The sequence below is a fragment of the Drosophila arizonae genome, chromosome 6 (assembly GCF_054131065.1).
Source record: "Drosophila arizonae isolate 15081-1271.41 chromosome 6, UAZ_ARI_1.0, whole genome shotgun sequence".
Lineage (NCBI taxonomy): Eukaryota > Metazoa > Arthropoda > Insecta > Diptera > Drosophilidae > Drosophila > Drosophila arizonae.
Genome location: NC_142926.1, coordinates 275,239 through 303,034, shown reverse-complemented (window position 1 = coordinate 303,034; position 27,796 = coordinate 275,239). Strand labels below are relative to the sequence as shown.

The window sequence follows — 27,796 nt, the reverse complement described above, 5'->3', positions numbered from 1 at the left end:
GAATAATTGTTAAAATATAGGTTGCTCGAAGGGTTCAGGGGATCCCGTAGTCGGGCAGTCTCGACTAGAGCTTTCTTACTAATTATAAAGTATGTTTTGTTATTACCTATGTATCGTACCCAATAACTTATCTTACTCGTAGGCCAAGAAAACACCTTTGATTACGCTTCTTAAAAAAGGAAACGTTTGCAATGGTTTCGGGAAAGAATCTCTTGGACACAAAGGTAGTGGTATACCATTATATTTATATTATTGTTGTTGGCAATAGAGCAAAACTTTTTTTTTCATCGTTGCTAACTGATCACTGCTCTTGACTATTGGTCAAACTAATTTTTTAATAACTTTACTTTAATAAGTGACACTTAATGAACAACTTATTCAATTATATACATAATAGTATAAAATACACATAAAACAAGTAAGAAGGCTCCAGTTGAGCAGATACCCTGAACCCTCTAAAGCCCAAGCCTATAGTACTTGAAATGCGTTTTTTACAAATTGTGGTATCCAAAATCTGTTAATTACAAAATCTTGGTATCCATTAACTTAATATACAACGCATATTTTAAGTCTCCGGGTCCAAACTGTTCAAATTAGGCTGAAAAAAGATTGTCGATTTTCGATTACTCTCGATAAAAAAAATTTTGGATGAGTTATCGAAAAAATAAGATAAACTTGTACTGCCTATGGTTTACACAAGTATGCATGCCAAATTTCAGCGCTTATATCTTCTGAGATCGGTTTGCTTATACGGACGAACGGACAGACGGACTATATCGACTCAACTCGTCGTCCTGATCAAGAATATATATACTTTATAGGGTCTGCGATGATTCCTTCTGCATGTTAAATACTTTTCACAAAACCATTATACCCTGCTTTCCCATTTTCAATGGGTTCAGGGTATAAATATATGCAAAGGCCATATGTTTCAAATAGCAATAGCCATATCAAATACAAGGGACAATCAGGCAGGCGATATTGCATAAAATGATTACTCTATTCACATCGTGAACTTGTATAGAAATGGGAACATACCTAGATATATGCGAACATAATCTTTAACTTCATAGGGCGCTTCCAGGTCTTTCAAAAAGGAAACAAATGTTGGTACTGTGAATGGAATATTTAGAGTAATATTTAGATATTAATTATGATAACTATATAGATAGAAGGTTCTTCTTACCATCTACTTTAGCAGACATATTTTCTAAGCTCTTCATACACCAGGAGGTAAACTCACTCTCATACTCATTTACTTTGCTGTTTGAGGCATCGCCGCTCAACTGCTGCGAAGTGGACTTGACAGCGGACTTTCTCTCCTCACTGATTGATAACTTGATAGCTGATTTACTTGAAACCGTTTTATTATTTTTATCCGTCTGCTGTGAGCTCTGCCCAGTTGCAGCTTTGACATTTTTTGATATTACATTCTGCATTGTCGGCAATGTTTGGCTCTTACGTAAATTTCGAGGCGATGGCACTGCTATGCCACCGGCCGTTGACTTCAGCTGTGTTTGCGACTGCGGTTTGCTGGTTGATGCTACAGCCACTGGCAAACCGGCGGCAAGCACAGAGGCGGCAGTTGGTGGCACGTACTTAGTGTTGGTGGCCCCTGATTGAACGAGCGTTGCCTCGTCCCACAGGCCGGGGCCAATCGGAGCTGGACTACCAGTAGCACTCCATGCCTTGTTGACACTGCCCCAAATATTTGATAGTCCACTACTACCAGAAACGATCAGATTGGCAGATAACATCACTTGATGTTGCTGCTTCTGCTGCTGTTCATGATCACGACGACGCTGTTGCTCCAGCAGCTCATTGGTCAGACGCTTAGCTTCCTCGGCTTGTATGTCCACCAAGCTCATAACTGGCGTAGGTGCTGGCGATGCCTGCCATTTGAGCAACGCATCATTAGCTTCGGCTGCTGCTGCAGCTGTAGCGCGCATTTGCTTGTCCAGCTGCTCCTGTTGCCGTTGTTGATCCGCTCGCCGTTCCCGACGCTCAGCTTTCTGAATTTCGGCTAGTCCTGGTGCGGTATTGTTCACGTTTGGCGTCTGCAAAGACCATGGGGCGATGGAAGTAGCATGCGCTGAACAATTAACTTGCTCTATCTTTAAGCCGCTTGCCTTATTTCCGGTCACAGCTGTTGTTGTAGTTAAAATATATGTGTTAATTCTAAATGTTTTTATTTAAGTTCTCCAAATTCGACGAATGCGTATACAAGAATATATTATTTCATTTATACGCACATATAAATATAAGCATGTGTTGGAATATTGGAATATTAACTCATTTTTGCTCAACAAACTACTAAATTGATGTTTTTGATGTATCAAACGGATCGAGTAAAGCTTGAACTATTATTTATTTATTTCTTACCTGAAGGGCTTGTGGAAGCTTGAGGGTTATTGCTAAACAAAGCCTTGCGGCGTTGAGCTTGTATTTGCTGTTGGCGTTCCCTTTCCTCTTGCTGTTGTCTATTCTTTTCCTCTTCGGCTATCACGGCACGTCTCTTTTCTTCCTCTTGCTGTTGACGCTTACGCTCTTCCTTGATGCGCCGCTTTTCTTCGACCTGCTCTCGACGACGATCCTCATCGCTTATTTTATGCTCTGGCTGTTTTCCTTGCTTTTGACTAGCCGTCTGTTGCTGCTGTTTGTTGACTTGTTGCTTGCCAACAATTGTTTGGGCTGACAATTGATCTTTATTGTGTGTAGGGATGCTGTCCAGTGCTATTGGCTGCTCTTGCAGCTCTGTTTGCTGCGCAATCTTTGGATTGCATTGATTGTCCTTGCATTGCTGCTGCTCCTGTTGCAGTTGCTGCGCTGGATCGAAATCCAAGTGCGCAGTTGCTGTGCTGCTGTTGTTGCCAGCTTGCCTAGGAAGATGTCGCTTTTGTTGCTGCTGCTCCAGTAATAGTTTCTGGCTTTGTTCCTCCTCCAAGGTAGCAACGTCCCACAATTTTGCATTTTCCATCGTAGGCCACGACGATTGCGCAGGCTGCTGTTGCTGCTGTGGCCATATGGGCATCATAATATTTTGAGCCAAGATCTGCGACTCAGTTATAAAATCCACAGTGGAGCTTGGCTTGATCAACGGAGATGACTGTTGCTGCTGTTGACTGATAGAAGATGCTGTTGGCGGTCCTCGCAACAACATTCGCAAATTGTATTCGTTTAAAATGTCCAGATCATTGGCGTGCACTTCATTCAATTTGCTCGCGTCTGAATCAGATCCAAATTGATGCTGCACTTGTTCGAGATTAGTTGGCTGTGGATTCTGTCCCTGGGTCTGTTGATGCATCAACTGCGCATTCAATATAAAATCATCAGCATCCAAGAAGTTGCGCTCCGAACGCTGCTCAGCGTTGACCGGATAAATATGCTGTTGATCCTTTTTAGCCTGCTGGGCGATAATATCATACAATTGGTTGCCGGCAATGGGGTTTAAGGCTGCTAGCGAATTGCTTAAGCCACTAAAACTACTCAAATATTCTGGGAGCACCAGCATCTGAACCTTGCTACGGACAACGGCTTCACGCTGAGCAGGATCCAGACGCTGAAAACAATCGCTTTTCGATAGATCAGTTAGTATTTGATATTCCTGGTGCTGCAAGTATTGATCTTGCAACATTTGGAAACGCATGGTTAGCATGTGGGATGTGTCCATTGTGTGTGCGCTCATATGTCCTTTTACTGCCGCACTCAAAGAATCTGCAGCTGCCGTAACATTAGCTTTCAATTGCTCGTCATTGTCAGGGCGAAGATGATGCTGCTGCTGTTGATGATGCTCGTTATGTGTTAAGGGCAATGCAAGCATCGCAGGCTTACGGGTTGTCAGATTAATTTGTAAATTATCCAACTCAATGGGTGTGGGTAAAAGATGGTTGTGCGTAAACGGCATATTGCCATGACATAGCTTAATCAGGTCACCAAGTGGCCTAAAACGAGTGTCCGAAATGCGGCGTACATAGAGATTCTCATTAAAGTATCCGGCACGATACCATTCGGTCATCTCAATGGCACTAAACGGACCCTGTACATTCGACTGTGGATCGCGATAGAACCATAATTCGTTCGGACTTGCACTCATCACATGCGGGAGCACGGGTATATGGTGTGGTTGCAGATGATTCTGTTGTAAATGATGCTGTTGTTGTTGTTGCTGTATGGAAAGCTGCTCGTTGAACGGTTTATGGGACAATTCAGTGGCAATGATTGTAGTCGATGCTGAGTCTGAAGCAACGAGTTGGTGATGAAGTTGACCGGGCTCAACAATTGATCCCACCATTCCATACCTATTGCTATCACCTACAATATTTGTTTTACTGCTATTTATGTCATCAACTTGACCACTATCATCGTCCATTATTAGTTTCTCAACCTCATCGGCTACCTCTTTGAAGCGTTCCGAAATATCACCGTGACCAATTGCCTCTGTTTGGTGTGTGGGCGTTGATTCAGCTGTGTCCGATCTTACGTCTAATTCGTTACTACTGCTGTTGTTGGTGATAGCGGATTCGTTTGTATTAGTGGCATTGCTTAGGGTGGTATTCGTTGTTGATACAGATTGCGCTTCAATAACCGCTGCCCTTCCCTGCTCAGTACGATTATCGGTTTGAATTAATTGCCCACTTTCTATCGAGGTAGCTTCTGCAAAGATATTGGAATCACTTTCATCCATGTCCTTTTTATGTGTCGAGTCGCTACAATTTTTCTTGTCTGATTCTGTACCTATCGATTCGCCATGGAAAGCACCACTAGAATCGAATGTGCCACCCATTTCCGAAGGATTCTCCATTGCCCATTCCGGCAAATTATCCTCACCATCGGGATTTGTTAAGCAACCGCTTTCAGGCCACGGCTGGTTTGCTTTGGAGCCAATCAGACGATTAGAGCTTAGTCCGCCTGGCCCAGCTGATGCAATCTGTGATTTAACGGCGCTCGTCCGCTCATTAGATACTGTTCCAATTACCGAAATGGATCGTTGTACATTAGCTATGCCCGGATTGCCAACGAAGGAATTGCCATCCATATTCCCAGATTGTATTGGTTCCTCTTCACGCCAGCTGGTTGAACGTCCTTAAATTTAAAATAGTTTAATGTGAGGATGAAAATGTTTATTGGCTATTAATTTATTTAGGCTTACCCCACCGATGGGCGCCTGCACTGCGCCACCCAGCTACTTCCGTGCCAACTGTTCCGCCTGAATTTGGTCCGTCGCCAGAGCCGTCTTCGTTTCGGCTTCTGCGCCAATTTTCCATGTTTCGGCATTGACTTGAGAAGTCCTTCCGTGGACTAGAGCTCGGTGTACCATTCCAGTCCACTCCGGGGCCCCCACCAACGCCAACGCTGCCACCACTAGCTCCAGTGGCGGCACCGATAGCCGCTGAATCCCCAGTACCATTCCGCTCGCTCCAGTTTCGATCTGGCTGCAAGTATCGCATACAATATACGGTTAGAAAATCAGTAGTCACAGCAGCTGGTAAATTATTGCGCTTTACCTTCATTGATATAGCCGAGATGCTGTCATCGTAAATGGTGCTTGGTCTCTGGTATATTGAGTGATAAACAGATTTCCCTCGCATACGGCCACGATCTACCATTCCACCTCGACCTGAGCCTCGAGATGCTACACCAAACGCTCCCGGTGAACGCTGTAACCAGGCGGGGCGTGACTGTGGAACATTATTTTTCATTTAATACTTCAACTGGACAACGCACATTTATTTCCTTTACACTTACGCTACTGCTCAACTGGCTTTGGCTATTTAATTCCTCTTCAGAGCTCGGCGTTAGAGCAAGCGGATACTGAACTTTTTCAATAAACAGCTTTTTGAACGATGGCAGAATCTGAGGCAGAAGGCAATTTCGATCAAATAACGATAACATCTCCTCCCGACCGTAGCGGTACTCCGGAAACATATTACGATTGGCAGCTGTATGGCTTGGATTGGCCAGCATATTGACTCCACCGCTAACGCCAGCTCCTCCGCCACTACCACCACCGAGGCTGTGTAATGATAGACCACTGTTTGGCCCGCCGCCCGTAGTGGCTCCAATGTTCGAGGGCTCCGCCGACATATTGCGCAACCACTCCGGTCCGAATTTCATTGAGTCTGTCATTTTCGGCAACTCTTGAGTTTTGATTCCTTTAAAAGTCTGTCGCTGAAATGTTAAATACATTTGAGCCATCAGCATTGGCTAGGAAACACACGCGCTATCGTTTTGACTAGTTCGATTGCGATTTTGAATCTTTGTATACTAAATCGAATTATAAACTTCCAAAATTTTAGCTTCCACTACTTCGTACATATACATACATATATATATATATATATGTATATATTTATATGTATATTTACGAAGTAGTGAAAGTTAAAAATTTGTTATACAAAGATTCCAAATTATACGTATTATTACATATTATTTTTTTTTAATAAACGTGTGCATGTGTGCGAAAAAATGGAATAACAAGCGGAATAAGAACAAGGAAACATAACCTATAAAGAGCGGGGTGCATATTATATTATTGCACACGAAATTTACAAGGTAAGGAGACCTCATTTAATCTACAAAACTTTGCTTAGCCATCTTACAACTACTATTATATATCAATGTCTATTTTTTTCACCTATTTGAAATATAATGACTTTATATTCAGAACTAATCTTGCACTTGGTAACTATGTGTACATATAGTCCAAAATTTTTATGTTGACCAAATATAGTACTTTTCTTGCACTTTATGTCGTTATTTAGGTCTTTGTTTAGTTCTAACGAGTTGGCAGTCCTTTCCAAAGACTACAATTAGCACCGTGGCACACATCTATACACGACTATACAAATACATACACCCTCCCATATAAAAATGTACTTATCCCACATGTCTATTTGTCTGTTTAATTCCTTAAAGCTCATTTCAATAAACGGTATTTAAATTAGCTTTCAAAGCTTAAATAAACTCCACAACTCGAAATTAAGCCCTTATGACTTTTAAGAATTTTAAAATATTAATAGTTGTGTTGGCACTCACATATAGTGTATGAATGCAAGTGATGTGTATGTAAACCTGAGATGAGCGTTACCCAAATACGGGTTACATGTGAAGAGTATATTAGTCTTTAATTAGCAACGAAGCTCTATATATATCGATAAATTATCGTTAATATAACACGATATCACCGTGCTTCCATTTACATTAGGCGTATACACATCGGAAATAGCGTAGCATCAGAATTCTCTATCAAAATAACTTGTATAATTTTAATTTACAGGGCTGATGGATATGATGACGATGTGTTTATGTTAATATTTGATTTTGATGTATATATATATTTGTATATATTTTCCTAACACTATATAAACTGCTATTTAATAATACAACCAGTGATGTCAATTTTATTTTGGAAAAAAAAAAAATGTTCGTAAAATACGGAAACAAAGGCAGAAAATTAAAACAGGTAAGAAGCCTCTAATCACGACTACTCCATTAGGACCAGTGATGTCATTTCCGCTTTTTCCCCGTCAGATTTGGCTTTTTTGGCAGTAAGATTGCGGGAAGAATTCAAAAACAGCGGGCATCGGAAATTCTAGCTTTTTTAGTAAATTCGAACTGTTTTTTTTGCATTGTCTCATTTACGTCGTGTTTGATGATTAAAGTGTTGAAAATAAATTTCTATCGATATTTACTTTTATCGAGTAATTCCCCTTAAAAAATTCCCACCTAATCTTCCATCGATAAGCGAATCTTCCATCTCTTGCATAGTGCTTAAATAAGTCTGCAAACGACAAAGAGCAAGATGCCGAAAGAAGCTTATAAGCAAAAAGTTAGAGATGTCTGGCTGCAAAGCAGCGAATTTAAAGAGTGGTTGAGAAAATATCCCACAGACACAACTCGGGCGTATTGCAGCTATTGTAAGTGCAACATTACGGCAAAGTTGAGCGATTTACGTGCACACGGTGCAATAAAAAAGCGCGCGAGTTCAATGGAGGGCTTTGTGCAAAAAAATAAAATTCCTTTTGTGCAATTGCCAGTCAAAACTGTTGAACAGGATGCAGCGCTTTGCCTATTTGCGGCTCACCATAGCGCAATCGCTCCTCTTGACCATCTAAGTGACCTTTCTCAAAAAAAATTTGATGACAGCAGCACCACGTCAAAAATAAAGCTGCACCGCAGTATGCATTGGCTCCCCATTTTAACGAAGATTTGTACAAGGACTTAGAGCTGGAAAACCATAAAAGTCGTACTTTTCATAATAGAAATAAATGTAAATAATGCTCTTGTAATTTCATACTTTTCCTTGTACATATTTACAGAATAATAATAAAGAATATAGACAAATATAGAGAAAATATAAAAGTGCCAGTGAATTATCAAGACATGCTTTTTTCGCCGAGCTGGGGACGTATGTTTCGCTACGTGAAAGATATTGACCAGTTGTTTCAACGTGGTCTCTTACCAGGGTCTCTGAAGGGATGTACACGTCTTAAGTGTTCCATCATATTGGAAGTGTTGCCGCTCGTGCGGTACTCTTTTCCGCAATGAAGGCATTTGGCAAGCATGTTCATCAGTTTCTCAAAATGTGACCAAACTTCTGATGTGTTTTTTTTTTTCGTTTCGTGCAAGGCTCATTGGATTCAGTCAATGCATTTGAAGATGCAATTGTAGTGGAGGCATTGCAGGTTTTATCTAAAATGTGAAAAATACGTTCAGGCTAGAAAATATCACTTTTTTTTTTTAACGTAATGTACCCTCCACAGGGTATAAAATACTTACTTGAAACTTGTCCATGTTGAAAAGGAACTACCAATGTTTAACAATGTCCGTATGCTATGCTTGTCAACTATTTATTTTATTTATTATTATTTTAAATTTCCAAAAAATAGATTAAGCACACAAAAAATAAATATTATTTTGATACAGAAAAAAATTTCACCACTTACATGTGTTTGAAACAAATCAAGCGGCGATATATCGATATCGACAAAAGTCCATCGATATATCATAAAAATTTAAGTCCATCGATATAATCGATGGTTGCATCGATGGTTTCCCAGCTCTACATTGAAGAGTCTAAAAGGACATTGGTGGCGCCAAGCTTAGTTTACTTTTGGAAGAGTCAACCGATGTCAGCGTCACAAAATTACTTGTGCTTTGGCAAATACATGCATATCCACGTTATAATCATAATCTGAAGTTTCATGAAGATCGTATGTCCACAAAAAAAGTTATTAAACAATTGAGTTCTCATAGTAAGCGCACACTGCAGCCCATGCGTGTTTATGCTTGTGTGTGTGTGTATGTATATATATATATATATATATATATATATATATATATACATACACACACACACAAGCATAAACACGCATATATATATATATATATGTGTGTGTGTGTGTGTGTGTGTGTAAATGTGTATGTGTGTGTGCATGTATGTATGTATGTATGCCTGTGTGTGCGTGTGTATGTGTGCGTGTTTCTTGTGTAAGCTGAAAGACGCTTTCTTGTTTTTAAAGATGTTTTCCTCAAATATGTTATTTTAACTTACTGTTTTAAAAAGTTCATAGCACTCAGCCCAATTATGACCAGTTAAGTACCCAAGGCTTGCTGCCCTTTGAATAGCTGCAAAAGAGCCTTGTTGCCATCTTAACCTTTCTGCTCTAGTAACAGTTAAACTTTTGTGGCTTATTTTATGGGTGATGAACAAGTCACCCGCAGTTATATTTAAAAGCTCCGATATGATAGCTGCATTAACGGATTTCCCATTAATTATAAATCCGGAATCTATAAAATGATTTCTAATCAATTTAATTAGATGCGGCACATCGGCAAAGACGTAAACTCTTCTGCCATCAAAGAAAAACCTAAGTGAAAATGTATTTTAATAAAAATATTTAAAGTGTAAAAAATATTTCTTACCATGGCTGCGTATAAGTCACTTGTAGAGACGATAAGAGTGACCGGTTTGTTCCACCCAAGTCACATACCATTGCCACTATAGTGTATCCCATATTTTGAGTGGTTTTAAAATTTCTTTAATTTTCAAATCCGTCATTGGGCAATCAAATTCATAAAAAATTGGCTGCTTCCAGTGTGCCACTAAACCTGCTGCAAAGTTCTTATTGCAAGAAGTGGAAAATATATTACCGCCGTCAGGGTCGGCTTTAATTGTTGGCACGGCGCCTAGCTTGAGGAGCAGCTTTCTTGAGAAGCCTGCAAAAGTAATTTGTAGTCATACTATTATTAAATTAACTCTTATAGATTTACTTACCAAGACCACATTGAACTTTGCCTATCAAGCATTCTGGTTCAAAATGTGCCTCGCACACTTTCCAATTTGGGCAGTTATTTTGTCTTGGCCACTTTCCACAGAACTCCAGCCATTTCCTCTTCAGCTTAATATCTAAAGGAAACGAAAAAAAAAGAAATATCATTCTTCCCATAATGGTTCTTACAATTTAGCACCGAACACTTCATTTTTGGTTTTTGATTATAATTATTTATTAATTGTAAACAACAAAATCTCTGATTATGCTTTAATTTGGCGCGGACTCAATTAAAGCATAATCTGAAAATGTGACGTCACAAGGGAGCTGTTAGTTAACATTAAAAGTAACGGGGCTGCCCTTTGCCACTGACCAGAGCAGCGGCTCACAAAAATTGAAATTTCTTCGTAGCGAGAACCCACTGTTAAAAGACACAGTAGGTTGCGTCACTGTTAAAGACACAGTAGTTGCGCAAAGGCACTGACCAGAGAACACATAGACCGGACAAGTAGTGTAAAGCGTTTTGCACACTTTTTTTCGGGAGTTATCTCCCAGACACTTCGTATTTGCTCGGCTCCTCACTTTTTGGGTTCGGGCTACGAAAAAATACGAAAGCACAATCATTTCGCTTCATGCGCTCGACCGAGATGGTCGACTGTTGAACAAAAGATCCCTCTGCGCTGAATGTTTCCCTTGCTCTCTCTCTCTCACGATGCTCTCTGCTCTCTCAAATATGTATATGTATGTATGCATGTGAGCACAAGCAGCGCTCACAAATTGAAATTTCTTCGCAGCGAGAGCCCATGCCTACCCTTATGTGTGAAGAGTATACCGAACTTTTCAAACCGTTTGCCATGCGTTTTCGTTATTATTTGTGGGAAGGGTATGAAAGCGTTGGTGCGCATAATGAAAATGTTTTCACGACGAGCATGCACACACACACTTACAGTATGCTGCATGTACTATGAACATTTGTATGCCTGTGTGCGAAGCTCTTGCTGCCTGTAGCATTTTAACTCCCAGCATTTGCATTTGGTCGATCTTATGAAGTGCTCACATACATATGTATGTATGTATGTATGTATGTATATACATTTGATTGTGTGTACGCATGGGAGGCGCTGCTCACAATTTTGGGATATAACTTGTAGAAGCATTTGTATGCCTGTGTGTGCCTTTACATGTGCGTGTGTATGCCTGGGAGATGAACATTGGCGTGTGCCTCCCTCAACTTAGAATGGTGTGAACGATTTTGGGTTTTATTTGAAGAGGCGCGCTTATGTTTAAGTACCTGATTTCACTCAATGATCGTGGGTTTGCCTATCAGAATGAATGTTTTTTAAAAATGTGGTACCTGATTAATCCCAGTGGGCAAAATGGGATGTGTTTTTTGAACCCTTGCACTTGTGCATACATATGCAGGTCAATTTGGCACCTTTTTAAAGATATGAATACAGGTAAACAGGTCAAATAGACCCTTTTTACAAAAATTGCATACCAAAATTGCCCAAATTGACCCTTTTTTAAAAAGAGACATCCGTTAGATGTCGTAACCGTAAACAATAAATAAATAACAAAATGTACTATATGTTTATGTTTTATATTTATTTATTCAAATGTATTATTGTCGAATAATTTTTAATTTGTTTTTACTTAGATTACTAGTTTTACTAACAAGGGTGGCTATCATTTTTATGAGTTAATAAAACTTCATTTTGAAATATTTAAGAAAATTTTCGAAAAGAAGCCATTCATAGCAAAACTTAAAGAAAAAATTGTTTTGCACTGCATGCACGCTACAGCTAAGTCAATCTCTCATAATGAATGGTTTTCCCCTAGCCACCCTTGCTTTAACCATCGAAAATTCTTGCTTAATCAATTTGTGTTAATTTTAATAAGAAAAAATTGTAAATGGTTAACAGATAGCATAGTTAGTAAAACTAGTAATCTAAGTAAAAACAAATTAAAAATTATTCGACAATAATACATTTGAATAAATAAATATAAAACATAAACATATAGTACATTTTGTTATTTATTTATTGTTTACGGTTACGACATCTAACGGATGTCTCTTTTTAAAAAAGGGTCAATTTGGGCAATTTTGGTATGCAATTTTTGTAAAAAGGGTCTATTTGACCTGTTTACCTGTATTCATATCTTTAAAAAGGTGCCAAATTGACCTGCATATGTATGCACAAGTGCAAGGGTTCAAAAAACACATCCCATTTTGCCCACTGGGATTAATCAGGTACCACATTTTTAAAAAACATTCATTCTGATAGGCAAACCCACGATCATTGAGTGAAATCAGGTACTTAAACATAAGCGCGCCTCTTCAAATAAAACCCAAAATCGTTCACACCATTCTAAGTTGAGGGAGGCACACGCCAATGTTCATCTCCCAGGCATACACACGCACATGTAAAGGCACACACAGGCATACAAATGCTTCTACAAGTTATATCCCAAAATTGTGAGCAGCGCCTCCCATGCGTACACACAATCAAATGTATATACATACATACATACATACATACATATGTATGTGAGCACTTCATAAGATCGACCAAATGCAAATGCTGGGAGTTAAAATGCTACAGGCAGCAAGAGCTTCGCACACAGGCATACAAATGTTCATAGTACATGCAGCATACTGTAAGTGTGTGTGTGCATGCTCGTCGTGAAAACATTTTCATTATGCGCACCAACGCTTTCATACCCTTCCCACAAATAATAACGAAAACGCATGGCAAACGGTTTGAAAAGTTCGGTATACTCTTCACACATAAGGGTAGGCATGGGCTCTCGCTGCGAAGAAATTTCAATTTGTGAGCGCTGCTTGTGCTCACATGCATACATACATATACATATTTGAGAGAGCAGAGAGCATCGTGAGAGAGAGAGAGCAAGGGAAACATTCAGCGCAGAGGGATCTTTTGTTCAACAGTCGACCATCTCGGTCGAGCGCATGAAGCGAAATGATTGTGCTTTCGTATTTTTTCGTAGCCCGAACCCAAAAAGTGAGGAGCCGAGCAAATACGAAGTGTCTGGGAGATAACTCCCGAAAAAAAGTGTGCAAAACGCTTTACACTACTTGTCCGGTCTATGTGTTCTCTGGTTAGTGGTTTTGCATAAGATGATCAACAATTTTTAAAGTCGTATAAACATAAAAATCATCGATGATAGAACCATTTCGCTCGGAATTTATTTATCGATGATACGTCACTGTTTTTTCCTGCTCTAATAGTAATGCATTGATTACTGCTGCAAATCCATCGATGAGCCATCGATTCCCCGATGTCCGATGGTTTCAAATATAGCAATATATTAACTTGTTTGGGTAAAATGGATTTAAATAGTATTAATAATTTTCTTGAAACGTAGGAATATACATGTGATTTGGCGACTATAATTCATTGTTCGATTATTTAATCATATGATTTATTTTAGGTGCTTTAAAGATTAATTGCAATTAATCGCGGAAAAATGGAAAATAGGTTAATCAAATGATTTTGAATGCGCCTAATTTATTTGCTTGATATTGTTAAATTTAAGTATTTTTATTATTATATACAACTGGAAACTCACCTTGAGGGACGCGAACTCTTTCGTATGTTTGAGTTTGTTTTTGGCAGAATTGGCAATTCACATCCGTGTGATATAATTTGGAAAAAAATCTCCACACTTTAATCAAATGATTTTGAATGCGCCTAATTTATTTGCTTGATATTGTTAAATTTAAGTATTTTTATTATTATATACAACTGGAAACTCACCTTGAGGGACGCGAACTCTTTCGTATGTTTGAGTTTGTTTTTGGCAGAATTGGCAATTCACATCCGTGTGATATAATTTGGAAAAAAATCTCTACACTTTACTAATTGTTGGTGCCATAATTACGCTTCGCTTTCCAACTTTAGCGCGCCAATGTTGCTTATAGCGATGCGATTTTTTGAGCAAATCATCTCGATTATTCAAAACCCATTTTGCAATACAATTAAATCGTGAATTGAAACAAAATAATCGATTATTGTGTATCAAATGATTAATCGTGCCATCACTAGCTTTTGCACATCTCCACTGTAAAAAATGGCGAATTGTGTTGAAAATTTTTAAAAAAAAGTTTATGGTTTTACTGACACGGTTCCTATAAATACAAAAGGCAACAGGTGTGTTAAATTAATATAATATTTAAATAAATATTAATGTTGTTTTTGAAAAGGTGAACATATACACTATTTTACGTGTATGCGTGTACACGAATAAAGTCGTTGTGTGTTTGTGTGCGTTTTGATTCGTAGTCACTAAAAATTTGTTTTTTTTTTGTTAGTGAAGTATTTTAGATGACACTAAAACTATATGTTACATTGTTGCAATGTTACATATGACACAAATATTGGACTTTAAAATTTATTTTGTCTCAATTCTCAATCCTACGAACATATATATGTATATGTATATATTCGCATACATCTATGTTATTTATGTGTGTATAAATACATATATAAATGTGTGAGAATTTGGGATAGCATGTAATTTACTAGTGTATGTCTACATTTTATATAGTAGACATATTTATATTTGTTAGGCCTTATTAAGCATTTATAAAATGTTAAAATGTTACATATAAATTAATTGATTTTAGATATATATTCGCTTTGAATCTTTGCAGCTGATGAAAGTTTGGGCCGTGCGAAACATCTAAGTTATATTTGCCTCCCTTGGATCAGGCAAGCTTGGTTATCTGGCATAAATGAACCAAAACCAAATTCAGCAATTGACCTCACACTTATCGCAGGCACTTGATCAAAATTATGATGTAAGTGAAATTATTTATTGCATTCAAGGACATAAATTACTTTTTAAACAATTATATGCATATGTACTTATAATTGCAATTAACAAATAAATAATTTAAGGTCGTTAATATGGAGGCAGTTCTCTCTGTCATTTGTGCATTGGAAGGTACAACGATTACGAAAGAGCAATTGGAAGCCACCAGATTGGCAAAATATATAAATCAACTTCGACGTAGAACTAAAAATGATCAGTTAGCCCGTCGGGCAAAATCGCTTTTAAAGAAATGGCGTGAAATGGTGGGAATACATCAACAGACAACAATTGATTCTCAGTCGAAACACATGGATCAATCAACATTTAAACCGATGGTTGAAACAAATCTAACGGAATCCGAATCGAACGCAACAGAAGCAGACCTCAACCCGATTCAATATAATTCCCAGCCTTTTTCCCCGACCCTACAGAGTGTTATCTCTAATTTGCACACAAATATTGATTCCTCTGAGCCAAAACTTCATCATCAAACCAACTTCTCAAGCTTGATAAACAATAATATTAACATTGACAATAGGGACGAATCGTTGACAATCGTTGACAAACAAATACAATACCAAACTAAAAATTCATCAACGATTACAAATGAACACTCGTCAAATTCCGTATCAAGTGCTTTTGTGGCAAACGATAATTTTAATCAGGCTTCTATTGTAATTGATATTGTCTCAGACTCTGATGAGAACGATACAGTCAACAGTCAAAAAAAGCTTGAAACAGATTCATCTTTGTTAGCAACTCCCAGCCATTACTTCAGGCCAAAGAAGCTAAAAAAGGATAAAAAGTACAAGGATAGGGATAGCCGAGATAAACCTTTGTTCAATTTGAAAGGCGAAACTTCACAACAGTCTAAAAATTCAAAAAAGTCAAAAACGCCAAAAGTATATTCAACGGATCCTGGTAAAAAATTAAGTCTTTTAACATATTTAAAACGAAATAATTATCTTTGTAATTATTTGCAGAAATTTTGTCATTGTCAAATAGCTCGATGAGCTCACTCCTATCTGGAGATGCCGTTTCCGGAAACTTCCAAACACGACTGCACCCTCCGGCAGCAGATTTGACATTTGCGGGCAGATTTAAATCTGTCGGTCGACTAGAGACTTTCAGTAATGTGATTACCGTGCAAGCGAATGGTCAGAAGTCTACTACTAGTGTTATTGACACAAGCATAGAGGTCCCAACGCGTCCCATCTATGAAGATAATAATGATTCAAATACCTCATGTAGTCGATTATCGCCGTATGATGAGCTTGAGCCGAAGCTCGATCAAAGTCGCTTAAAGTCATGTGAAGAAACAAGTAAGCAGTATTTTGTAATACTTGTACTCTTTAATGAATATAATTTAAATTGCATAAAAATATTTTGTCTTAAGTTCCAAAAAAACGTGGCCGCAAAAAGGGCTCCAAAGGTGTAGATTCACTAATTGCGAAAGAATCAAGTCTATCGCAGCAAATATTCTTCGGATCTGGTGTTAAAAAAGTAAAAACTACAAAGGAACTGTTTAATGAGATACAAAGTAGGAAGTTAAGTACTTCATTCAACTGCGGTGAGAACACAACAGCGCCCTCAGTAACGAATAGAATATTAAGTACCAGTTCAACTAATGTTCGAAATTTGGAATCTTTGCATACGAGACCGGCGTCATCTTGTTCAGGTTTGATACATCCAGATTATTTTTTTTATATTATCTCAATACATTTAATTAATTAATATAATAAAACCGTCTAAAATTTTTAGAAACATCAATTCACTCTCCGCATGCTTTGGAACCTTTCTCATCAAATGTTTCTCTAGCAGGAACCGAGAAACATTCAAATACACTTGAAGGTAAGTTGCAGATTATTATAAGAAGTTAACAGATTAATAATTAATTATATCTTTATACGAACTTTTTTGGAAATTATTATAATAGCGTTTAGAAAGTATTATAATAGGTTTAGACCTAGGAAGTATGTATATATTTATCACTATTGAGTGTTGCAAAATTTTGTATATTGCTATATGACTTCATGATTCAAAGTTGATTGAGTACTACAATCGAATGGGTGATAATTAGTCAATTAGGTATTAGTGTTTCTAAAACTTTCTGAAGGAGGCTTTAGGCAATTTTCATCTAGTAATGGTGAATATTTATACGATATACGACCAGTTTTTCTCAATAAAAAACTGTTTATCATTATCATTGTAATTGCTTATGTGTGTCATATTTGGAACTATATATGTCTATCCCTAAAATTTTATTAATATTAAAAAACTCGTAAACATTAACTTAGAAAAAGAATGATATTTCTCTCGCTAAAAACATTTAATTCTATTTGATTTGTAGACCCTGGAAATACAGATAGTGATACGGTTACATCAGAGCTTTCACGACACAGCAAACCGCGAAATATGAGAATACATTCTTTGGATAGTAACAGCAATTCCCATCAGCAGTCATCATCGGCCAAAAGCGCGGAAGATGTAGTATTGAAAACGGATTATAATGATGTTAGAACACAATTAATGCATATTGTACGCAGTTTAAATAGCCCGCTTACTGTTGACGAGACTGAAAAGCGATATCAGGCTGAAATCGTGCCATGCACTTGCCTAATTTTTGAAGATATGCCAAAGGAATCATTTGAACATAATAAGCTCAGTCAAATCGGTAAAGAATTAGATTTGGTAAATAAAGGTTCATCTGATATTGATATTTCTCGCGATAAACGGCACAATGAGCAAACAGCTATAAAAACAGAAAAATGTGTGGTTGACGCTGCTGAGCAGACTATTGCTCAAAAGCCAATGAAGTCGATTTTCGATTTAGACTTTGATGATGATGACGATCCATTGCATACGATTATTAAACATGTTTCACCAACAGAGTCGAACGTGAAAACGAAACTTGATATTGAATTTGATTCCACAGACTCTAAAGTAGTTAGCTTAGTTGAAGAAGATATCAATAAAGACTCGAAAGCAGAAATTACGGATAGTTTTCCAGCATATCAGGAGTCCAGCAATATAATAGCAGATCCTATATCTATTTATACTGTTCGCGAAGATCCCAAATGCATTGCAAAGCAACGGTTTGATATTCAAACGAATGATGTCACCAATTTTCATATAAATGCTTTACATAACTATTACATACCAAATATTAATGGAAACTGGAGCAGCATTGACTCCTCATTAGTGTTCAAGCCATCGTCAATAATGGAATTATTGCAGACTTTGGAGTCCTATACAGTTACCGATGGCTCTGATGTGGTGCCTAAATATGGATCCCTAACATATGAGCAACGGATACGTAAGGACCTGAGCTATCTAAGATTCGTTCAAAATTATAAATCAAAAAGTTTTAAGTCGTTTATACCGCCGTTTTTGGGTGTCGCAAAGTGTTTACCAACGTGTCGTCTGGCAGCTAAAAGGCTGAAGGATAAAACGAAATCTCTACCAACAATAAACAGTGCTAATATGTTAAAACAGGAGAAGTCTGAAATGTATTGTAACTATTTTGCAAATAATAGTAGTGGTCCAAGTCCGCTAAGAGTTGAAGTCACTATAAATGATACACAAAAAAACAATGAAAGTCAAGTTCGTTATTCTGATGATAATCAAATGAAACATAACGCTGCACTTAGTTACAATCTGTTGAAAGTGGTTAACAATGAAAATCATGCAAATTTCAAAAAATCAGATGATTTAAATTTTGGATATACAAATATGAAGTACAGGCGCTATAGAAGCAATAGTACTTGCAGCAGTTCTAATTTACAATTGACACAAGACTCAATAAATGAAAAACTAAGAGATCAAAGGGCAGAATATACAGAGATATCGGTGCAGTCCGAAAGTAATGTCGAACGAAATAGGAAAAAACGTAGAAAAAGAAATAATAGCACACCCTACGATAAACACAATATAAATAATTTAACGATAGAAGAAAAACCACGTATTAAGCGCATCAAAATTGCAATCAACGGAAATGTTTCCACTCATAGACAGATATCGGTGATCAGTAGTGGTGATATTAGCTGCGGCGATGAGGAAGAAGCTCATATCGAGATGAGCGACATGGAAGTCGGTTCCGATAATATTGGATACTCTCATTGTACTTCGGGAGCAAGTGACGATGATCATGAGTCGAATAGAAGTCATTCAACAACCGTTGATAGCATATTAGCAGACGATGACCATATGGAGAATGATAATGATAATAATAGTGATGACGATGAATATGCAATTGTTCAAAGGCCGTTGGCTCATGGCGGTGGAAGTAATAATCACATTGTGTTGACAATAAAGAAAACACCGAGTAAAATTAACTCACCGGCTAACTCTATCTCAGCAATTTCTCCAATTGTTGGTGTTGCCACCGAAGTTGAGATGTCAACTGGCAAACAGCAGGACGCTGATATAGTCACACCAAATCTTTCTGTGGAGCCAAAGTGTGAAGCACATGGATCGGAATCAATTCCTATGCCAGACACCTGCTGCAATAATTTAGAAAAATGTTATAGGTATAGCCATCGTCGTCGTGCTCCACATCGAAAACAGATTTGCCAGAAAGAAACAATAGACATAGAACTAAATCATTTGTTCAATAATGTTCGCCGCAGTGCGCAGCCTTTGGTAAAGACACATCAAAAATTATTTTTCACAAATGAATTATGCAGAAAGGACAAATCGGGACGAAATGAGCGCATTGTTAATTACAGTAGTAGTAGTAGTAGTAGCAGTAGCTGTGGCAGCAGTAGTTCGAATGAGGATGATAGTGAAAGCGAGGAAAGCAATCATACCTCTAGGCAAACTGATCAATGTTCAGTTGATTCATCAAATAATTATAAATTAAAGAATGAGACTGGCCCGATAACGTCTGTAAAATGCATTGTCGCAAAACACGATGCTGACCGTCGAGATGACTTGTACTTTTATTCTAGTGATGAATCCTGGACTGATGTTGAACATAATGATAATGAAGAAGTACTGAATGATATTAAGTTGAATACGCTTAGTGAATTACCATCAGAGAACAATGGTATGCTGCCGTCGTTCAACTCTATTGGTGCCACAGATCATCATCAGCCAAAGGTCTTAGCAGTAGCAGATCTGAATTGTAATGATGCTAATATATGCTATACTAACGATAACTTAAACGTTATGCAATCACATGACTTAGATTCTGTGAGCGATGCAAGTAAGATGAAGTATGTCATTAATAACCAAAATTCAAATGTAATGTTGAATAGTATCGATAATTTTAATCAAATAATATCGCAGCCAACTATGGAATATAGAAGTGGTATTCGTGTTGTCGACGATTCTAGCAAAAATAAGTGTAGTAATCGAGTCCAACAATTCAAGGAATGGCACCAAGTTCTTCAGCTTCAGTCCTATAATAATGAACCATTGATAGTTTTGCCATATGTTGTTCTTGAATAAACCTTTTGGAATACGACACTATGGGTCTGGATCACTTGATTAGTTTAATAATTATTTGATAAGTATGTAGTAGCAAAAGCTATCAGAGCATATAAAATTTACATGTGTGATAGAAAGTTGTAATGCCCCGTGCCCTCCCTCCCCATACAAATATTGAATCCCATACTTAAACATGGCAAACTGAAAAAATAATTGTAATAAGTATCCTACCATTTAATATTATAAATATGTGTATGAACATCAAAATCTATTAATTTAAGCGCGAGTCACTATTATAAGGAACTTTTTCCTTTGACTCGGTTGATATTCAAATATATTTATAATAAAAAAATGTAAAATGAAAAAAAAAAAATAAATAAATAAAATAAAATAAATAAATAATTAAATAAATAAAACCCATAAATTAAACGTTTTGCTACCAATTAGTTACACATTTTTTTCATATTTAAGTGAATATCAAATATAATTTGTTACATTCTATCGTTATTTTGTTCGCATCTTTACAATATATACACAAATATATTTTTTAATGTACATATGCTCATGTGTATGTAATAGAAATGAAATGTACATGCAATGTAAATAAATTAATTTTACTTTGATGTTATGCTGTCTCATTCATAGTGTACTATATACATTAATGTATTACAATGACGAGCAAAACTGTAACACGAATGCAATGTTGCAACTTTAAGGGTCTGTATTTTTGCTTCTACTCTATGGATGTTTAAGGTGTTGATTTTATTTTGTTAGTACGATATTTAGCTGTCTGATCTGAAAATCATTCGGTTGGCTGGAATAATTATAAGAATATAACAAGTAAGAAAGCTATAGTCTGCTGTAGAGACTTCTCGACTACGAAACCCCTGAACCCTTCTGATATTTGAATAATTATTCGCATATGCCTACATACACGCACACACAATCAGCCATACGCACGCACGCATAAACAGGCATTGGCTGCAATGGTGGCTTACTATGAGAACTTAATATGTCAATAGCTTTTCTTGTGGATGTACTTTCTTCATGAAACTTTCAGATTATGATTATAACATGGATATGCATGCATTTGCAAAGCACAAGTCTCTAGTATTTTAAATACGTCTTTTACAAATATGTTGGTGAACGGGTAGATATAGGGGTGGAGGTAAATTTGGACAAGAATCGAAATTCTATAAAATATATGAATCTACATTTAAATTTGGTCACCTCTAGTTTTAAAGACGTAGCAGATATAAATTTATTATTAATAGGAAAAAAATTTAGTCTCTAGCTTTTATATCTTCTGAGATCAACTCGATCAAGCATACGCCCAGACGGACGGACAGGGCTGAATCGACTCAGCTGGTTGCCCTGACCAAGAATATATTGGGTAGTCGAAAATCAAATATGCACCATTTTGGTCGACCACCTTTGGCCATTTTTCTACTAGATATAATTCGATTCGTGTAAAACTTTTGTGGTTTCTCTTTGAAAAACTGCTCCAAGTAATTTACACAGGCTTCTCTTGAAGCCAACTTTACTCCATTAAGGGAGTTCTGCATTGACCGAAATAAATGGTAGTCCGAAGGTGCAAGGTCAAGGCTATAAGGTGGATGCATCAAAACTTCCCAGCCAAACTCTCCCAGTGTTTGTCATCAAAGATGTGTGTGGTCTGGCGTTGTCCTGATGGAACACGATGCCCTTTCTGTTGATCAGTTCTGGCCGTTATTATACTCATTCACGAAAGTGAATCAGTATATTGGTTTTGTGCAATGTCCGTCTTGCTGTCCATCCGTCTGTCCGTCCGTCCGTATGAACGCAATCTATTTCGGCGCTATTGAAGCTAGAGACTTTTATAAAGTGTTAAAATATATATATATATCTCCGCCCATTGGGGGCGTGGAAAATCGGATAAAACTGAATCTGCAAGAGTTTTATAGCTAGAGCGCTGAAATTTTGAACATCAGCTAATGTTATGATTCTATAAAGTCTAAAGACAAAATTATATGTCTACGCCCATTAGGGGCGTGGCAAATCGGACCTGAAGATGTGATTTATTAAATTCTGCTATATTTTGTGTTGAAGGTTTTTCTTAAATGAAACACGGTATATGTAGGCGCAACGCAAAAAGTTTATTTAACACAATATTCAGTAACAAGTACACTTCTTCACGTACCGCGACGATTTGAACTTAACTAACCGAGCCGACACACTGACATTGATCTTACACAATGAACTTACTGAATGAACTTTGGCTCGACTTACAGCACGCTTATATACCTACTTCTACTGCATATCGAATGTTCTGGATGTCTCCTTATGCTTCTATGTTTGCGTCTATTTCATAATCCAGAACATTCGGTTTCTTATTCTAGAGACAAATGTGCGATCAGCCGACGACTGTGTTTACCGTTAGCTCAAATGCCCACTTGATGATGAGTTTTTCGAGATCAATCCTCAACACCCTCCCTAAAACTCAACATCTCTATAACAAATTTGTCCCTTATTCCTCATTCCCAATTTCTCTCTTAGATACAAAAATCTGGGCTTTGGCAAAGCTTTAGTAAAAATGTCAGCGATCTGCTCTTCACTCTTTACATACCTTACATCTATCTCACCTTTCTCAAATAAATCGCGTACAAAATGATATTTAACATCTATATGTTTGCTTCGTTGATGAAATTCAGGATTTTTGATTAGCTTAATCGCACTTATATTATCTATAAACAAGATGTAGTTACTTAAATTAATGTTACAATCAAAAAACAATTTCTTTAGCCATATCATTTCCTTACTTGCTAGAGCTGCACTTACATATTCGGCTTCTGTTGTTGATAAAGATACACACTGTTGTTTTTTACTTTGCCACGTTATTGCAGCATTCGCATATTTACAAAAAATTCCAGATGTAGATTTCCGAGTCTTATCACCTGCATAATCAGCATCACTATATGTCTCAAAAATATTATTATTTTTACTGTATAAAATTCCCAAATCCATCGTTCCTTTCAAATAACGAAATATTCTCTTAACTAACGTCCAGTGATGCTGCTTCGGGTTTTCTAGCTCTCGGGAAACTACATTAACAGAAAAACTTATATCTGGCCTTGAAACAACTTGTAAAAACATTAAATTTCCTATTGCTTCGCGGTAAGGTGCATTACAATTATTTTGTTCAGATACATTTTCATCATAATTACATTCAACTGGCGTGGAGACAATGTTCGCATTTATCATATTAAATTTTTCTAAAATTTTCTTTATATAATTTTCTTGATATATGAAGATAGAACCATTTGGCTGCTTCAGTATTTCTATTCCTAAGAAGCATGTTACATTTTTTGTACTTGTTATTTTAAATTCCTTGCTCAAATTCTCAAATAGATTATCAATTAAAAATTCATTGGATGCAGCAATTAACCCGTCATCTACATAAATCGTTAAAAAAAATTCTGTCATTATTTTTAGAGTATATATAAAAACATGGATCTGCAATACTTTGTGTAAATCCCAGATTTTTAATAACATTTGCAAAATGCTCTGTCCAGCACCTCGGAGCTTGTTTTAACCCATACAAACTCTTCAACAATTTGCAAACAGAAGAGGTACCATCTTCGAAACCTTCTGGCTGATGCATATAAATATTTTCCTTAAGAGTACCATATAAAAAGGCTGTTTTTACATCAAACTGACCAAGAAATAGATTTTCTTGAGCAGCTACACTTAACAGGAATCTCACGGTATCAAATCTAACTACAGGGCTAAAAGTCTCTTTATAATCGATCCCTTCCTTTTGTGAATAACCCTTAATAACTAAACGCGCTTTATACCTTTCCGAGCCGTCTGGATTGAGCTTCTTTGTAAAAACCCATCTACTATTGATAACCTTTTTATTTTCAGGTTTTGGAACAAGAACCCAAGTTCTATTTTCATGTAAAGAATTAATTTCTTCTTGCATCGCAGTTTGCCAGTACTCTTTATCATCAGACTTCAACGCTTCATTATAATTTAAAGGCAAGCTTTGTGTAATAAATGTAACAGGGCAACCATAAAAATCTGGCATACGAATCTGTGATCTATCTCGCAATCGCCGACCCATTTCACTATTATTATGTTCAGTTGATTCATCTTCAATTTTATTATTTTCGTATTCACTTTCATTAGTCTCACTTTCAGAATTGTCAACTAAAATTTCAGGTTTTTTAAACTGAGCTGTAAAGTTTTCTGGTTTAAAACATACATCTCTACTTATAATTACATCTCTCATATTTGGAACATATACACGATATCCTTTGCAATTTTCAACGTATCCTACTATAAATCCTTTAATAGACTTTTTATCTAATTTTCTCCTTTTTTCTTTTGGTACATGTACAAAACATTCAGTCCCGAAAATTTTAAGATTTCCGATATCTGGCTCTTTCTTGAACCACAACTCATATGGAGTTTTATTCCCATGTTTTGTTGGACCTGTGCGGTTAATTACATAAACTGCAGTGTTTACTGCTTCTGCCCATAGAAATAATGGTAACTCAGAATTAGAATGCAACATTGATCGTGCAGCTTCATTAATAGTTCTATTCTCACGTTCCGCAACTCCATTCTGTTCAGGTGTATAAGGAGCATTAACAATATGTTTTATTCCCTTCTTATTAAAGAACAATTTAACCTCTTTATTAATATATTCTCTACCCCCATCGCTGTGAATTTCTTTAATGTTTTCATGAAATTGATTCTGAATTGCCTGAATAAAAATTTGGAGTTTTTCAAATACTTCCGACTTATGACGTATAAAATAAACTTCCCGATAACTTGAATAATCATCTTTAAAGCTAACAAAATACAACTTTTTACCAATAGACTCTACCTCTATCGGACCGCAAACATCAGTATGAATTATCTCTTTGTCTTTGTTGCACGGTCAATATTTTTGTGAAATGTTAGCCGATGCTGCTTCCCATAAGCACATCCTTCACAAAAGAAATCATTTTCTAGAAAATCAATATTCTTATTTTTCAAATAATCGCGTACATGTCGAACGTTTTGATGACAAAACCTCTCGTGCCATACTTGTAAAGAATCACTTTCTTTCGATTCTATTTTTCTTGTTAAATTACACAATTTTTGCATCAAAACATTCGCATCTAATTTTAATAAGTTTCCGAACCTAGAACCCGTTGCAATTATTTTATTATCACGTCTCAACAAACACTGTGTTTCTTTATTTTTAATAAGACAATCAACACCCCTTTTTGCAGCTGACATAATAGAAAATAAATTGTAAACTATTTCCGGAACATACAAAACATCAAACATTGTCGTCGCCCTTTTATTATTATTGACATAAGTTTCAATATCAATATTACCTTTTCCGTGCGCCGTGATATATTTACCGTTACCTACGCCTATCTTCAGGGGCTCCAAAAATTCTTCATAAGTAGAATACCAATCTCGACGCCTTGACATGTGATCAGAAGCTCCTGAGTCGATCACCCACACGTCATCTTCTCTGCCGTCCCTGCTCGCAATCAATCCTTTCCTCGATGATTCACCCGATTCTCCTTGATTATTTTCCGCTTGACTTCCTGCATTTCTCCTTTGGTGACAGGTGTTGCTCTTGTGGCCTTTCTTCTTGCATATATAACACCTGTAGCAGTCCTTCTTCAGATGTCCCATCACGCCGCAGTTATAGCACTTCATAATTTTCTTCTTATTTTCATGTTCTCTTTTATTTTTTCCGTTGTCGGCAACTAACGCTGTTGACTCTTCAGGTACCACTTCTTGTTCTTTTGACCGCATTTCTTCTGTCATTAAACGAGTCGTCAAATTGTTCAATGTTCTTTTGCTGTCTTCGACCGAATCCCACGCACTATGAAAATAGTTAAACTTTTGAGGCAAAGATGACAGGATTCGCGACATTAACATTGTTTCAGGCACAGCACTTCCAAGATTTTTCATCTTGCTCCACAAAACTTCCAACTTTGAAATATTGTAGTCCACACTCTCACTTTCAATCCATTTGAAATCAAAAAATTGTTTCTGAATAGCCGATAAATTTTCTTCTGATTTCATATCATACACTGAGTTCAATTTTATCCACATTTCTCTTCCTGTTTTGCAGCTCACAATCAATTCCATCGGTCTTCTCTCGATAGAATGAATAATTATTTTCCTTGCAGTCTTATCAGCTTTCAAGAACCTTTTCGAGTCTCTCTCGTATGTTGCAGACTCCTGTGTCGGACACGTCAAACTACCTTCACAAACGGCAAGAACATCGTCGTCTTCTTCCAATAGCGTACGAATCATAAAACACCACAAATGCCAATTGTCTTTGTCGCGTAATCGTTCAATTCTCATATTTAATGGCTCCATTTTCATTGTCTTTATTTAGTTACAAATTTGCCACTAATTCACTTTTGTACTTGCACTCGATTTCACACTACATTACACGTTTAGCACTGTCTGGGCCCATAACCTGTTGAAGGTTTTTCTTAAATGAAACACGGTATATGTAGGCGCAACGCAAAAAGTTTATTTAACACAATATTCAGTAACAAGTACACTTCTTCACGTACCGCGACGATTTGAACTTAACTAACCGAGCCGACACACTGACATTGATCTTACACAATGAACTTACTGAATGAACTTTGGCTCGACTTACAGCACGCTTATATACCTACTTCTACTGCATATCGAATGTTCTGGATGTCTCCTTATGCTTCTATGTTTGCGTCTATTTCATAATCCAGAACATTCGGTTTCTTATTCTAGAGACAAATGTGCGATCAGCCGACGACTGTGTTTACCGTTAGCTCAAATGCCCACTTGATGATGAGTTTTTCGAGATCAATCCTCAACATTTTGGGCACTATTGATGCCAGAGACCTCAAGACCAAAAAGCTTTGTAGGCTATATGTCCGCCCACAGGGGGCGTGGCAAACCGCAAAAATTGATATCTCCTAAAGTATAATAGCTAGAAGCTTCAAATTTAGATAGTTAAGTTACCAGTAACCTCTATCGATGACCCAAAAATAATTTTTACGTTTCTTTAGGGGCGAGGCACATCGAAAAATACCCTTTTTTGAGGGTTAGCATTCAAACTTTGCAGTTAGGGTACCGTTATCAGGTTCTAAGAACTGACCAAAAATGAGGTGTCTACGCCCAGTAGGGGCGTGGCAAATCGAAAAAAAAACTATTTTCTACAGTAGAGCGAAACTTAGCTACTAAATTGTTGATGGGATGTGAATGAGTAT

At 37.0% G+C, this 27,796-nt stretch overlaps 2 protein-coding genes and 2 long non-coding RNA genes across 7 annotated transcripts in view; 2 read left to right on the top strand and 2 right to left on the bottom strand.

The window, feature by feature from the left end:
* Gyf (GIGYF family protein Gyf) overlaps nucleotides 1–6,187 on the bottom strand; it is a 36,288-nt gene extending 30,101 nt beyond the window's left edge. For 2 of the 3 annotated variants that reach the window (XM_089472489.1, XM_089472488.1), the window contains exons 1-6: nucleotides 5,746–6,187; nucleotides 5,505–5,678; nucleotides 5,150–5,432; nucleotides 2,383–5,082; nucleotides 1,187–2,146; nucleotides 1,039–1,113 (exon numbers count right to left, since the gene is read on the bottom strand). In XM_089472489.1, coding sequence (XP_089328615.1) covers nucleotides 1,039–1,113; nucleotides 1,187–2,146; nucleotides 2,383–5,082; nucleotides 5,150–5,432; nucleotides 5,505–5,678; nucleotides 5,746–6,186 — 4,633 coding nt within the window. In that variant the 5' untranslated portion in view covers nucleotide 6,187. The remainder of the gene's footprint in view (nucleotides 1–1,038; nucleotides 1,114–1,186; nucleotides 2,147–2,382; nucleotides 5,083–5,149; nucleotides 5,433–5,504; nucleotides 5,679–5,745) is intronic. The other variant, XM_089472487.1, reaches the window with a different exon arrangement.
* Nucleotides 6,188–6,251: 64 nt separating this feature from the next.
* LOC149268295 (uncharacterized) lies at nucleotides 6,252–8,361 on the top strand. Its single transcript, XR_016270742.1, has 3 exons — nucleotides 6,252–6,552; nucleotides 7,277–7,462; nucleotides 7,531–8,361. It is a non-coding gene; the product is annotated as an uncharacterized LOC149268295 (long non-coding RNA).
* A 1,374-nt stretch (nucleotides 8,362–9,735) lies between these two features.
* LOC149268294 (uncharacterized) lies at nucleotides 9,736–14,215 on the bottom strand. 2 transcript variants are annotated; one of them, XR_016270747.1, is made up of 5 exons: nucleotides 14,051–14,215; nucleotides 13,863–13,996; nucleotides 10,277–10,408; nucleotides 9,925–10,218; nucleotides 9,736–9,869 (listed from the first exon to the last, which is right to left on the bottom strand). It is a non-coding gene; the product is annotated as an uncharacterized LOC149268294 (long non-coding RNA). The 2 variants fall into 2 exon arrangements; XR_016270746.1 differs by having other exon boundaries at nucleotides 13,863–13,984.
* Nucleotides 14,216–14,953: 738 nt separating this feature from the next.
* Nucleotides 14,954–21,160, top strand: MED26 (mediator complex subunit 26). Its single transcript, XM_018013591.2, has 6 exons — nucleotides 14,954–15,093; nucleotides 15,194–16,028; nucleotides 16,091–16,429; nucleotides 16,504–16,785; nucleotides 16,869–16,958; nucleotides 17,458–21,160. Exons 1-6 carry the CDS (start codon nucleotides 15,028–15,030, stop codon nucleotides 20,556–20,558), a joined length of 4,713 nt encoding a protein of 1,570 aa, XP_017869080.2. The 5' UTR covers nucleotides 14,954–15,027; the 3' UTR covers nucleotides 20,559–21,160.
* Nucleotides 21,161–27,796: the final 6,636 nt, after the last annotated feature.

Excerpts from the sequence above, each read along its gene's own strand:
- MED26 (XM_018013591.2), top strand. The coding sequence starts at position 15,028 with ATGAACCAAAACCAAATTCAGCAATTGACCTCACACTTATCGCAGGCA. Across the intron at positions 16,029-16,090 it reads AGTATATTCAACGGATCCTG|AAATTTTGTCATTGTCAAAT; the intron begins GTAAAAAATTAA and ends AATTATTTGCAG. Across the intron at positions 16,430-16,503 it reads AAAGTCATGTGAAGAAACAA|TTCCAAAAAAACGTGGCCGC; the intron begins GTAAGCAGTATT and ends TTTTGTCTTAAG.